General features: G+C 43.2%; 1 protein-coding gene across 4 annotated transcripts in view; it reads left to right on the forward strand.

Annotated features, from left to right (window-relative positions):
• Window positions 1–8,875, forward strand: part of Dip2c (disco interacting protein 2 homolog C) — a 392,422-nt gene extending 383,547 nt beyond the window's left edge. For all 4 annotated transcript variants that reach the window (XM_006516473.2, XM_006516474.3, XM_006516475.4 and 1 more), the window contains 2 exons: window positions 2,084–2,207; window positions 5,725–8,875. In XM_006516473.2, coding sequence (XP_006516536.1) covers window positions 2,084–2,207; window positions 5,725–5,977 — 377 coding nt within the window. In that variant the 3' untranslated portion in view covers window positions 5,978–8,875. The remainder of the gene's footprint in view (window positions 1–2,083; window positions 2,208–5,724) is intronic.
• The last annotated feature ends 5,289 nt before the right edge of the window (window positions 8,876–14,164 follow it).

Here is a 14,164-nt window from a genome sequence, read left to right on the forward strand (position 1 = left end):
GGCCAACAACTGGGCCTTCTTGCTCTCACTGCTTAGGACACAGCTGTGTCTAGCAGTAGTATACTCTGTTGCTAACCTTCCTGTGGCTCCACATAGAGTCACATTGGGGCATTTCTTGAAGCCAAGACACCAAAACATACTCACAAGCCTTTGGGGTGGCTCAGTGGCAGAGTACATGCCTGAGGGTCACATGTCACAAAAAAAAAACAAATTTTCAATATATATTCAGATACCTGGGGAGATAGTTCATTTGGTAAAGTATTTACTATGCAAGAAGGAGGACCTGAGTTCAAATCTCCAGCACTCAAGTAAAATGCCAGATACAACCACATACACCCCTGTAATTCCAGGACAAGGAAGGCAAAATAGGTGGATTCCTGGAGCTCACAGGCCAGCCAACCTAACCAAATTGGTGAGCTTGAGGTTCAACGAGAGAGCCTGTCTCACAAAGTAAAGAGAACAACTGAGGGAAGATACCCTATGCTGACACATGAGCAGGTGAACCCACAACACGGAGAAAATAAAAAACTGTCCTGAGTATTCACTTCTGATTGCCTCATAGTCTCTCCTCACCTCTCTGCTTTACCATATACTTCTAGAGTCATGGGGAGACCAAAATCCTTGACAGATGAGATTGTAACTTTGATGATGAGGCTTCCTAAATCACCTAACACACCTGCTAACCTGAGTCCTGCATTTAGGGGAGAGAGCATGCTAGTGTGGCACTTTCATGATGGATGGTCATAGGCTCTTTTAAACAAGGATGTAAAGTTCAAAGTTGTAAAAGAGGATATCAGTTTACAACAACCCTCAAGGAAAACCCTAGGGAACAAAGCAGCCAAGTGTGGTTGCTGTCTTCACCTCACTGGTCTCCGGATGATTGCATGAGCCCACACTCAGAGCAAGAAAACAAAGCTCTGTTGTAAGTAGAGGTCTCCATCTTGCTTATGTGCTTAGATTAGGAAAGGCTTATGTGCTTTTACTTCATGGTATTTGTTAATTCCAATTTTTCCCCTGAAATACTTATTACCCAGTTAAAACTAAGGATAGAATCCTTATTTTTAAGCAAAGATAGGGCTGACCACATTTTCATTATTATCAGGTTTTCTTACAAGATAAAGTCTTGCAGGACCTGGGGGGATGACTCAGCAAATGAAAACAAGAGTTTGACCTCCAGAATCAGCATAAGTGTTAGGTAGGCTTGGTAGCCTTCCTGAAATCCCGGCTCACAGGAATCAGACTAGGAAACTAGTCCATTTACCAAGCTTTGTGTTTAAGTAAGAGACCCTGCCCCAGGGTAGGAGATGGAGAACAGCTGAGGGACTTGTGAAGGAGCTCAACCCCACAAAGCTCAGACTTTTAAGTGCTGACTGGTGGTGTTAGCTCCATTGTTAAGTCTTTTGATCACTGATGTGATCTTATGTCTTATGGTAGAAGCTGGTCCAAAAGAAGATTGGCTGCTTCCCAGTGGAAAAAGTCAGAAATTAGGCAGGCTAGGATAAAAAGTGAAAAGGCTTAGGAGGGTGATGGAGAGGCATGTTGTATACCAATGTGAAAGCATCATAATACAACTTATTATTTTATATAATTTATATATATTTATATAGAATATCTAAGAAAAGCCTAGTGTGGCCTTATTACCAGTAACTGGGATGCTGGGAAGGATCTCTGAGGCTTGCTAGCCAGCCGAGCTGAATTACTGAAATACTGGGCCCCAAATTCAGTGAGAGGATCATGTCTCATAAAATGATGTGCAGAGTGTTAGAGGAAAACACCTGACATTGACCTGTGGCCTCCACATGTGTGCACGTGTGTGCAAACACACACACACACACACACACACACACACACACACACACACACACACGCCTAAGAAGAAAAAGCAAGCAAAAAATAAAACATAAAAAAGAGATTACATATCCTGCCTCTGGAGGATAAAAATAAATGAATGAGCCTGAGGCAGCTGACATTCCCCAGGAGGAAGGAGCCAACCATTCCTAGATCCCTTTCCGTGTTAATGTCACTCTAAAGAAAATAGAATAAAGCAAAGATCTTGACTGGTTCTTGGTTTCTTTTCCAATAGAGCGCCATGATGCCCTCTATGTAGTGGGGGCACTGGATGAAGCCATGGAACTGCGAGGCATGAGGTACCACCCAATAGACATAGAGACTTCAGTCATCAGAGCCCACAAAAGTGTCACAGAATGGTAAGAGGACGGGAAGGCATTGTCTGTTCTGATGGTGTCAGGAGCCTAGTTACTAATCACAGGATGTGGAGGAATTCCCCTAAGATTACAAGGCACTTGGCTGGGTGGAGTGTCTCTTCAAGGTAAGCCTTCCTCAGTGCTAAGGGCAATGCAGGAAAGAACTGTCCTGTTAGGACATCTCAGATGACTGGAAGCCAGAGAGTTTTCGCCTGAATAGTGTTTCCAGGAAGCCAGGTTGTTATTTTTCTGCAGTTATATAGGTGTGAAGTTTATTTTAGTTCTCTTATTGTGTTTTCACAAATTAAAACAACAAGCAAAACACACATGCCTTCCACTGATCCTTGGTAGTAAGAGGTGTTATACTTTCATGGGAAAAGTAACCATTGTTTTGGTTGGGCTTACTGGTATGTGTGTCAGGTAAGAAACGCTTCAATTGAGCCAATGCCGAAGCCACAGTTCCCTGCACAAGGTGGCCCAGGGATGGGGATGTTAGTTACTATCCTCCCAGAGGTGGAATCTCTGTCTGCTGCTGAGCCCATTCAGTGCATTTATAAACGCCTTTCACAAGCAGCTCCACCCAGGAGCTGATTGCTGCTGTGCTTGGGAAAGGAGGAAGGCTAGAGCAAGTCATCAGACTCTGCTCATGGCAGCCCCAGACTTGTTAGCACCTTCATGTGTGTTTCACAATGAAAACGGACTATGCTTTTTAGTGTAGGTTTGTTCACTCTCATGACAGACAAACTCAATAAGGGCACCAAACACCCTCCTGGCAGAGAGCCTGATGTGACCAATCTCAGTCTTAGGCCGCAACCAGGGAAGCACATGCAGGAGTAGCTTTGAGTAGTTTTCAGATCTTAGTCTGATTGTTCTAAAGCGTTTCCAATCATAGGCTCAGACTTACTGCCACTTATTGAACCTAAATAGCACAAGTAGATTTATTTACTTTTTTTTTTTTTTTTTTTTTTTGGTGCTAAGCTTTAGAATTGGCGTCTCCTATGCTGGACAGATGTTTTGTAATAATCCTGAATCTGATTGTTAAGGCTCTGAGTTCTCTGCTTAGCACCCCAAAACTCCCTCTGTGTTTTTATTCTAAGCATCACTAGGACAAAAACTCGAGTCGTCAGAGTTGACTGTGGATGGATGGCAGAAGTGCAAAAGACAGTAAAAGACTCTTGATACTTGACAAGGGACCAGGGCTGACCTCATTTTGTACCTATGTGGCTCTAAATTTTATCCGCAGCCTCAGTTTTGTTGCCTTTATCATCTCCCTCAAGATGAAGGCTGAGGGGCCTCCCTCTGGGATTTTATCCGAAGCATTACTAGGATTGCCTACTATGTGGCTCCTGAGCTGAGTCTGACCCTGATGTGGTCAGGCAGGGCCTCCAATTCATTTGTTTTGCAGAGGCCCAGGAAGGAGGGATTGATGAATCAGGGGATTTGGTTCTGTTGGATTGAGGACTTCTGGGAGCTGTTCAGTCACAGACTCCTCTGCTCTCCAGCTGCAGCCCTTAGAGTCTTCTCCTCACCAACCCACATGTTCTCTAGGCTGCCTGCCACTGAGAAGCCCACATCAGACAAAACTGTCTCCACACTGCCAAATGCAAGCCTTAGTTAGGGGTTTATTGCTGTGAAGAGGCACCATGACCACAGCAACATTGATAAAGGAAAACATTTCATTGGGCCTGGCTTACGATTCAGAATCTTAGTCCATTATTGTCATAACAGAAAGCATAGAGGCACACAGGCAGACATGGTACTCGGGAGGTAGCTAAGAGTTTTACATCTGGATCTGTAGGCAACAGGAAGAAACAATGAGCCATTAGGTCTGGCTTGATTTTGAGGCCTCTAAGACCACCCTCCAGTGACACACTTCCTCCATCAAGGCCAAATCTCTTAGTACCATTCCCTGTGGGTCTATGGGAGCCATTTATTATTCAAGCCACTACACCAACCAAATTCATTTCTCATCAGGGGACTTGCTGTGTTGATATAGCCCCCTTAGAAAGCCGTGATGGTTAGAAGGTCTCCAGTCCCTATCCCACCCTTCCTGGTAAACCCTGGAGTGACAGCAAATCTTACGTTCTACACATCGTGGGTGACTGAGTTGTACCTAGTATTTCAGGACAGTGGCATATACTTTAGATGCTATAATACCATTTGACACAAATTATCTGGAAGATGTATTTGATCACTGATATCATAGACACAACAATGTATCATAGAGTTCATTCGAACCAATATTTCAGTGTTACAGGGCTTCAAGGGAATGAAATGTCAGCACATCTTGGAAATCTCTTTCAAAACTTCTCTGAGGGGTGTAGGAGTCACAGGCAACACCCTGCTTAATGCTCTCTGTAATTCTCCCTTTCAGCATAATATATGCGTATTGATGATGCTGAATAGAATTCGCATTATTTTCTAGTATACTTAGTCTCATGCTTGTAAAACAATAGTGTGTCTATAAGTACATCCCATCCCAAGCTAGGATAGAGTTGTTAGATAGGCAGGGGAAAGCTGATGTGATTGGTTCTGAATCTGATGCCCTTCTTCATGTGCCCCCTTCCTACCAGGAACTTTCTGGTTTATCCATATAGTTCCTTCTACCCTTCAGCACTCTGGTTCCTACATCCAAGCAGATCTGTGTGCCAGAGCTTGTGAAAACCAGGATTTTAATCAGCCCTAAAAGCCAGTGTCACAAGGTTAATAGAGTTTCCAATGGTAAAGCACTGGGTTTATGTTTCTAGCAACTAGGCAAGCTTTCCACCAAATAAACGCTCATCATATGAATTAGTTGCTGCTGTTCTACTGTTGTCTCCAAACTCAGTACTGGGAGACAGAACTGCTAATCATGCTCACATGTTGCCTTACCGTGCTGTTTGACTGGAGATAGATTCGATGGCTCTGTCCTCCATGTGTCTTATCCTCTGGGTCCAGCTCAGGCACACATCTAGTCTGGCAATAACAGTCTCTCATATCAGAATAACTCAGAATATTTCAGCACTTGTATAGCCTCTGCGAGTATCACCCTGCTCACACACATTGACCAGGTTCCATATTGAGCTTGAGCCCAAGAACCAGAAAGTGGGAAGGCTGAGAGTGCTTCCTGCTCCCACTCAAACTCCTGCAGCAGCAGAGCTGGGAGCCTAAAAGAGCTGGTGATAGGCTGCTTTAGAGGGCTGATGAAAATGGTGGGGGACCCCATCCCAGGCAGCTATAAAGTAGCAGAACTAGAATCCAGACACCCCTCCCAGGGAGCAGGGGCGCAGAAATGTGTCGTGGAAGCAGAATCCAGAAAACGCCACATATACCACACAGGAGCCACCATGAAAAAAAGCCAGGAGAAAATCTGGAAAGGTATGTTGTTGCCAGGAAAGCTGTATGCTGACCCAGCTCAGAGGGGGATGTGCCAGTCTGAGAAGATGGGTGGGATATCTCAGGTAGATCTGAATAGAAACAAAGTGTTAGCATTGCATAAAAGACTCCCCCAGTAATGGTGGCTTTCTTCTCTGTCTTCTAGTGCTGTCTTTACCTGGACAAACCTGTTAGTGGTTGTGGTTGAACTTGATGGCTCAGAGCAGGAAGCCTTGGACTTGGTTCCCTTGGTAACCAATGTGGTCCTGGAAGAGCATTACCTGATTGTAGGAGTAGTGGTCGTGGTGGACATCGGGGTCATCCCCATCAACTCCCGGGGAGAGAAACAGCGGATGCACTTGCGAGACGGGTTCTTGGCAGACCAGCTGGACCCCATCTACGTGGCCTATAACATGTAGTCTCATCGCTTTGACTTCCACAGACTTTTCTACGGACGGACGTGACCATTTTTCTTTCTTTTTTTTCCTTCTCAGTGTCCACAGAGACATGCAGACACTCGGGCCACACTCAAAGGAGGAGCCTGATGCGGTGGGGTTTGGGGTAGTACTTCTAGGAGCAATCACCCTGGCATGGAGATGAAATGTGAATTTATGCTGGATTTTGCTCAGAAGGACTTTGGATCACTGCCTTCAGTTTGCTGGATAAGATCATTTTAAGAACTTTCTTTCCTTCCTTTTTTCTTTCTTTTTTCTTTTTTTAATTATTGGATAAGAAGTGTTCTCTTCGTAAATGTGGTATTTTGTTAAGCCGAAATAGCAATTAAAAAAAAATAGTCTACCCTTCAAATGGGTTCTTTTAAACAATTTATGTAGTGTGACAAGGAATTGTTTTTTCTGTTTTAATGTGTCATGGGATCTTACTGACATGGATCTGTTACTAATTTAAGCCATCCCTAGATCTCACCCTTCTAGGAGAGTTTATTGAGGTACGAGAACCTTCCAGGTAGCACCTTCCAATTAGATTTTAGCAGCTTGCTTTGTCAGAGACACGCTGAAGAAACAGAGGCCAGTTCATGGCCTTTGAAGTTAACATAGAAGGAGAAGTGATTATAAATAAGGTATTTCGGCAACTATCTTGCAGATATCTTTGTACTAAACTAAAAAGATAAAAATAAGTTAACTTCCTCGATATGTAATTATGTACAAAATGTTTAATTTATTTTGATCTCTTTAGAAGTATAAAAGAGAAAAAACATTCAAGAATATTAAAGTCTTGTAATGTTTGCTAATATAAAAAAAGTGTTGTATTATCTTGCGTGGATAGTATCACAACAAATATATATATATGAAATATAAATTCACTAATGAACAAAGGAGATTTTAAAGTTTAACTGCAGAACTTGTCACTTGCATGGTGCGCCCTCCACTGTATCCACACACACTTGGCTGTTTCCGAGCAATCGCAGATCGCCAGGAACCCTGTCTTAGACCCAAGACCAGCAAGTGGAGTCACCGCTGTCTCTGAGAGGGTGAAGGGATTCAATGCTAACATGCACTATTTTTTCCTTTGCTGTGAGGACGACAGTGAATGCTTTCCTGCCAGCATGTGCCAGTGACATTGAGGGGCTCCAGGTTGGCAAACAGCACTGTTTTCTCAGCTGCAAGAATTTGTTGCATAGTGTCAATTTTATTTTAGCATTTTTGTGTCACATTTTATAATTTTTGTTGTTGTTGTCCCTTGATATGAAGAGAATGACACCCTGTGGTCATTTGTACCACATTTGTGTCACTAATTTACCACTGCCAGTGGCCAATCTGAGCAGATAAATGACCAGAACGCCTTTGAGGGAAAAGCTAGCTATATGTGATGTCTTCTCGACTGTGTAGACCCAGCCAACTCTGATCCTCCAATCTTGGGAACTCCCTAGCTTGGCCATGAGAGTAGGCACTAGTCCAGGGACTTAAAACAGCAAGGAGTTCTGCCAGCATCATCCTTGTACTAGCCGTTGGGGAACTGATCCCTGGTCCCATGTGCCTATATTTTCATGTGCACAGGTTAGCCACTGTATCCTTGTCTGTATCCAACCAAGGAGAAGATATCAACAATACAAGACAATGTTTATTTTGTAATTGCCACAGTATGGCTTCAGTGGCTCCTAGTATGAGAGAAACCTAAAATTGTTATTCGGCAAAAATGAGGTTCCTGATTGCTTTATGGGCGAGGTCTTTGTCTGCCTTAGTTACAGCTGCCAACAGTAAGCCCTTTGCTAAAAGAGCGTTTTCTATGACTTCCGAGATCCAAGGCTCATTTGTTTTGGTTTGTTATTAATTTAAGTGGTACATTTCTTTTGAAAATTTACATGTGTAAAGCATTATTCATCTCCATAAATCACTTAATTTTTCAAATATTGTTTGCTCATTGCTATATGTTTCTGCATGTTTCAAATACACATTCCTACAGTTTGCAGCTTCCCCAGGGGGGGAAATCCCTGCCACATACAGAAAGAATTTTCTTGATACATGCATTTGCACCCCCATACCTCCCCCCCCCCCAGGGAACTTGGTTTAATGTTTCAGATAGTAGACTGATTGGTAAACATGATTACAGTGTGCAGGAAATCTTCCATCTGGCTAATGTGAGGAAGCAAAGCAAATTTAGATGTCACTCAGAACCTACTCTTAACTTTTCACCATATCAACTTCACACCCAAGGAGGGCGAAGGCTGCAGCACAGGGGCAAAGCCCATCCCAGCCGGTCTCTTCTGTACCCTGCCATCTGTCACGTGACGCTTTAGGTTTCAAAGAGTTGGTGGACTCGGTTGGAAGCTTAGTTGTGCAAGAAAAAGGGAAGAAGACACTTAAGTACCACCAGTTTCAGCAATAAAGAAGGATCGTTGTGTATTAGAAACCGTACTGTAGATAAATCATTCATGAGAATGTTTTTTAAAAAGAAAAATGTTTGTCTTGTGACCATGTGCTTTTGGAGTCAGCCAAAACCGTGTAATCAACTTGCACAAAAAGAGGGTACACAATGAACATTGAGACACAGACCTAATCAAACAGGAGCAGATTCCTCATGGTGCTTGTTTATTATATATATTTAACCCTGCTTGACACTTTACCCAAGGGGACGGTCCCTTTATCAGTTGAATGTTAGCAGCGTTATTTCAGAGTGTGGTGACTGGTTAGAGAAAACTCATGTACTCAACCAATCACAGTTTCAAACAAAATTTTTATGTGCAAAGGACAGCAACCTTCTTGTATGTTCAACCACCAGTACGCTTTGTACATCTGTGATAACGCCTGTTTTATATTCAAATGAACAAATAAAAGCTTTTATTTTTGTTGCTCTGAAAATAGCAGTTTCTTAATTGATACCCTGGGGAAATGTCTGGGCTGGACCACTTCCCTGTCAGGAAGGAGGTGACTCCTGCTGGGAAATGTGTCTGATTCTGTTTACATGACTTCTGCATAACTTAGTACAGTGACCCTGCTCTGAGTGATGTGCAAATCTTGATGTAGGCTTTTCTAGTTAACAGCAGTTCCCATGACAACAAATGTTTTTGTGAAATTATTTTTTTAATTCTTTTAAATATATCTGGATATATTTGTTCCCATTTCGCTGCAAGTGTACAGGTTGGTAACCGTTTGGAACAGAGTAAGCAGATGTCCTGTGTGTGAGCCCTTTGATTTGCTGTGTCACAGGGAACGTTGCACGTCTGGACAGACCACTGCCACCAGTTGCCTATTCTTTCCCATTCAAACTGTCATTGCTTGTTTAATAAGCAAAAGTTCTATTTGTTTGTTTGTTTGTTTGTTTAAAGTCCTAGGGGCCTTAACAATTTTGTCTTGGGAAAGTCTTGACTAGTTACCTGATCTTTAGCCTGGTGGTGATAAAAAAGGTCTGCATGAGCATAGGGACACTGCGTAGCTGGTCACGTAGTTGCCACACAGTCTGGCAACCTGAGTTCAGTCCCTGGAACTTACATGTGAGTAGCAGGAGAGAGCTAACTATACAAAGTTGTTCTCTAACCTCTACAGGCACCCATTATACTCCCCTGTACACGGCATGTACAGAAACCATAATGTTAAAGATGGGTAAGGTGACACGTGCTTCTAAGCACTGAGGAAGCCGAGGCAGGATTCCTGGGGTTCACCTGCTAGCCTAACCTTTGAGAAGAGAGACCCTGTGTGCACACGTCAACATGGTTATCTCCTGAAGGCTGATAGCTAAGTTTAACGGCTGGCTTCCACACAGAAGTCATAACTAGTTTACAGGATTGGAACTAAAGTGCATCTCTGCAGAGCACCAGGTTAGCTTAAGCCTTTATGTTGGAGTTTGACTTGCCTATGCCCTGGTTACATCTGAGGTGACAAATGCTCATGCTTCTTGAAGTATGCAAAAGGTATGAGACCTATCTGGCAGTATCAAGGAGAAACAGAATCTTGCAAGAAAGGGTGCTTTTACAGAGACCCAGGTTTCTCAGATGACAACCCTGATAACTGGACAAGTAGAAACCAGGCAACCATGAGAGCTGTGCCTATGGAGGCCGCTTCAGATCTAGCATATGCACTCATGTGTATGTATGGACATGTGCACATGCAGCTCTTTTAGTGTGGTGTTCTGCACACTCTGTGCCCTCTAGGACAACGTTACAGTCCCAGCACTGTGCTTATTGATCAGTTGTTCTGTCTTAAGAACCCCCTGTGACATCTCAGTATGCTGAGAGCCAACGGTCTGTCCACCTACATAGAAACTGTCGGTAAAGTTTTTATGGGAGATGTTCTGGGATGAAAGTAGTATCCCTCAGCCTCCACCTGGGTTTGATGGCCACTGTAACTTGCTTCATCTGTAAGTAGACCTCCTGACCCTTCCCTTCATTAGTATTGTTTTCTATCTTATGCTAGAATGTGTTGGTGGAATCGTTTATGACCTCTTCCATAGTCCTTGGGTTATCTTTGCATTATTAAAACCTCTGGAGATGTCACATTCTCATTTCCCTGGGGCAAAGGCACATTCACACCAAGGCTGGTAGGTCCACTCAGTGGCTGACTCACTGATTTTTAATCTTTTGGGTTGATTATGTGAACAAAACCAAGTAACATACAACCAGTATTTTTGTTTCCTTCAACAAATGGTTTGGTGTGGCGCCAATGTTTGTGCAGGCTGGTATTTTACTATAATGATTTCATTCCATGGTTGGCAAGGCCAAGTCACCTGACTGGATTGAGGACTTGTGTCATATCTGGACTCTGTTTCCCAGTACACTCTGTCTTGGGTCCTTTCCTTGAAATAAGACTTAACTGGCCTCGTATCTGACCTCTGCCAGACGATGGCTAGATCAATTTCACCAAGTGCTGGCTTTCCAACTAGAAACAGTAGAAATATAAAGGAGTCAGGCTTGATGGTGAACGCCTTGTGTGAACTTGGTGAAATGGCGCCTGCTTGGCCAGGGTTTATCCAAGAGGCAGTCTAAGAATGAAGAGGTAAGTAGATAACATACCCCAGGATGCCTGGCTCCATGGCTAAGATAGGAGAGAAAGATCCTCTCACCTGCATGTCTGCTATGTGTATCCAGTTAGCTACCTCTCAGGAGGAGTCATCCAATGACCATGGAGTGGTAAAGTATGAAAGGAAAGGAAGGAAATCAAAATGTTTAATTCAAGTTCTGTCTTTTTTTTTGGATGTCAGTCAACACACACTTAAACTCCACTCCCCATGCATGCTGACTGTTGCTGAGGATGTTGGATGAAGCATCCACAGCCTGGAGACCAGGCTGTGAGCAATGAGGGAAGTCTCAGTTTGTCTATTTCCAGTCTCTGTCCAGCTTCAAAGTGTATTCATTTCTACAACAGGAAGCAGATTACTTTCTGGGGAAGATCTGTCCTCTTTCCCCACAACACGCAGGATTCTCCGAATTCATCTAATAAAATGTGAGTATGAAGCTGCTGGTTCACTCCCTTGACCTCTTACTATTGATCTGAAGGAATTCTAAAATACCCCAATTTTAATGACCAGAGGTACTGATTATAAGTGAAGGCAGCTGTGGCCAAGGAATTTTGATGATTCCTGATGGTAAACTGGAATTGTGACTTAAATGTCCACAAGACTCCAAGGAATATGGGAACAAGGGTGCTGTCCTGTGACCTGCATCTCTGTGTGAAGCCTCCACATTCTGGTACTCCATGATCACTTCTCTATAACTAGTATGATCTCAATGTACCCAACTTATGTTTTCTTGTCCAGTGTTCATTATAAAATGCTCTTAAACCAGGCATATTGGTGCCTTCCTATAGGCTAGACACTCGGGGTGCCTTTCTATAGGCTAGACACTTGGGGTGCCTTCCTATAGGCCAGATACTCAGGGTGCCTACCTATAGGCCAGATACTCGGGGTGCCTTCCTATAGGCCAGACACTCGGGGTGCCTTCCTATAGGTCAGACACTCGGGGTGCCTTCCTATAGGCCAGACACTTGGGGTGCAACAGAGCAGAAGCTCAAGGTCATCCTTGGCTACTTCGTAAGTTCAAGGCTAACCTGTGCTACTTGAGACCCTGTGCAAAAAAAATAAAAATAAATGAAAAAAATATTAGCTCTAGGTCCACTGAATGTACTTCTGAGTTTCCATCTGGGCCTGCTAAAGGAAGTTGTCCAAGACTTGGTCCTTTTTAATTATGGTTTCTGGAACAGCTCAGAAAATGCTGTTCATAAAGCCCTAGCCCTGAAGAGTTTCAGTTAAAATATTTGAAGCAATGAGGAAACTGGGCTCCTGATAGAAAACCCCAGAGGGCACAGGGGTGAACTGAAAAAATGTAACATTTGTGTGTGCCCCTGTGGCTATGTGTGGATGTGTTTGTTCAGTTTTGTGGGGCCAGAGGTTGATGTTGGTGGTCTTGCCCAGTCATTCTCCACCTTATTTTTTAATCAGAGTATCTTTTGGGATCCTCCTGGCCCTGCCTGCCCAGAGATTACAAAAGTACACCTGGCTGTGCCTGACTCTGTATATAGGTTTTGTGGATTTAATGTTGTTCCTTGTGCTTTCCTCGAAAGCCATGTCCCCAACCCCAAGGACATAACATTTTTGTTTCTTCAGGTTAATGTAGAGTATACCTGAAGACCCCCTTTGAATGGTGTGGGGCCTGGCTAAGCTTAGGTTTACAAGTGAGTGAAAGGTGGCCTTGGGGGGTTGGTAGGCACCTCCTGATTAGTAGAGACAAGTACAGCAGCACTAGGTCCCCTTTTCTGCAGATAGCCCTTGTTTCTTCATGTAGAAGTGCAGGGCTGTAGCATAGAAAGGATAATAACCCAGACCTCAAGTTTCCCCGAAAACAAGAGATCCCCAAGACTGTCGGTTTTCTTTCCCCACACCATAGTTTAGAAGTGGTGCTGTTGAGAAGCAATTTGAAGGCTCCTGTGATCCTCTGCAATGTGGATGATTAAACCTTCCATCAGACACATCTAAAGTTTACATCAAGTATTCAGGCATTAGGATCCAAAAGGTTTGTTCTGTTTTGTAAACGATGACTTAGGTATGGGTTTCTACAAAAATAGTCCCTTAGATGTGACAGAGCGATCTGGAGACAGCCCATCTTTGTTCCAGGTTGTCTATAAAGACACATGGATTTTTGCCTTAAGGACACAAATCCTCAGCCTCTACTCTGTTTCAATGGCTCCTTGGCATTCTATCAATAAAGACCAAAGGACAGTTGGATAACAGAATCCTTACTGTGTCTTAAAGTCCCTCAGTAGAGGCAAAGGTGGGGATTCCAAGAGCACATGACCTCAGACTGCTTGGTAATCCATACTGATCACCCAAAGGATCCCTCTTTCAAGTTGTCTTCAATCAGGAAGTTATATAGGAAGGGGGAACAAGACAGCCCATCAGTTCACTGTTTAGTGTCACCCCTGTGGTCAGGTAGTCTTGTCTCAGATTCATGGTGTTGGTTTTCTCCTTAGGGACTCCTCTGTGTAGCTGCTGAGGGTTCACAAACACCAAGGCCACTAAGTCTTGCATCTGGATCAAAGGTGAACTTGGGACAAACAAATCATTAGTGTATCTGTGTAGGGACCTCTTAAAAATGATACACTTGAAAAAAGAGGGTAACAGAAATGTATCTCCATTACTTGGTAGTCAACAGCTCAAAATTTACATGTGGGCTGTTAGGGGAAAGGCAAATCACTTTGTACAAAGAATAAAATTTTAAATAGGAATTGAGTCATTCAGTTGGTTCAAATTGGTTCAAAAGTGGAATTTCTGAAACAGTCACTGAGAAGGTTTTGTTTTGGTTAACCATTTATATTAGCTTTGATGTGCCTTTTCAGTGTTAGTGAATTCAAACTGACTATAGAACTAGATCCTTACCATCCCTCCTCTTAACCCAACAATGGATCATGCACTCCATTTTGTACCTTGGTTTCTTTATGGCTTATCTTGGTAGATCACTGGCCTAGCACACATGAGGCCCTGTACTTGATGCTCTGGTACCACAAGTAAAATGATGTAATATTGTCTGGATGCTTCATAGTCCCTATTCGTGGCACAAAGTCTTCTTAGGCAGCCTACAATTTTAAACATCCTACTTTTATTTATTTTTTAATTATTTATTTACATTGCAGTCATTGCTTCCTCAGTCCCCCCTCCCACAG

The sequence above is a fragment of the Mus musculus genome, chromosome 13 (assembly GCF_000001635.26).
Source record: "Mus musculus strain C57BL/6J chromosome 13, GRCm38.p6 C57BL/6J".
Lineage (NCBI taxonomy): Eukaryota > Metazoa > Chordata > Mammalia > Rodentia > Muridae > Mus > Mus musculus.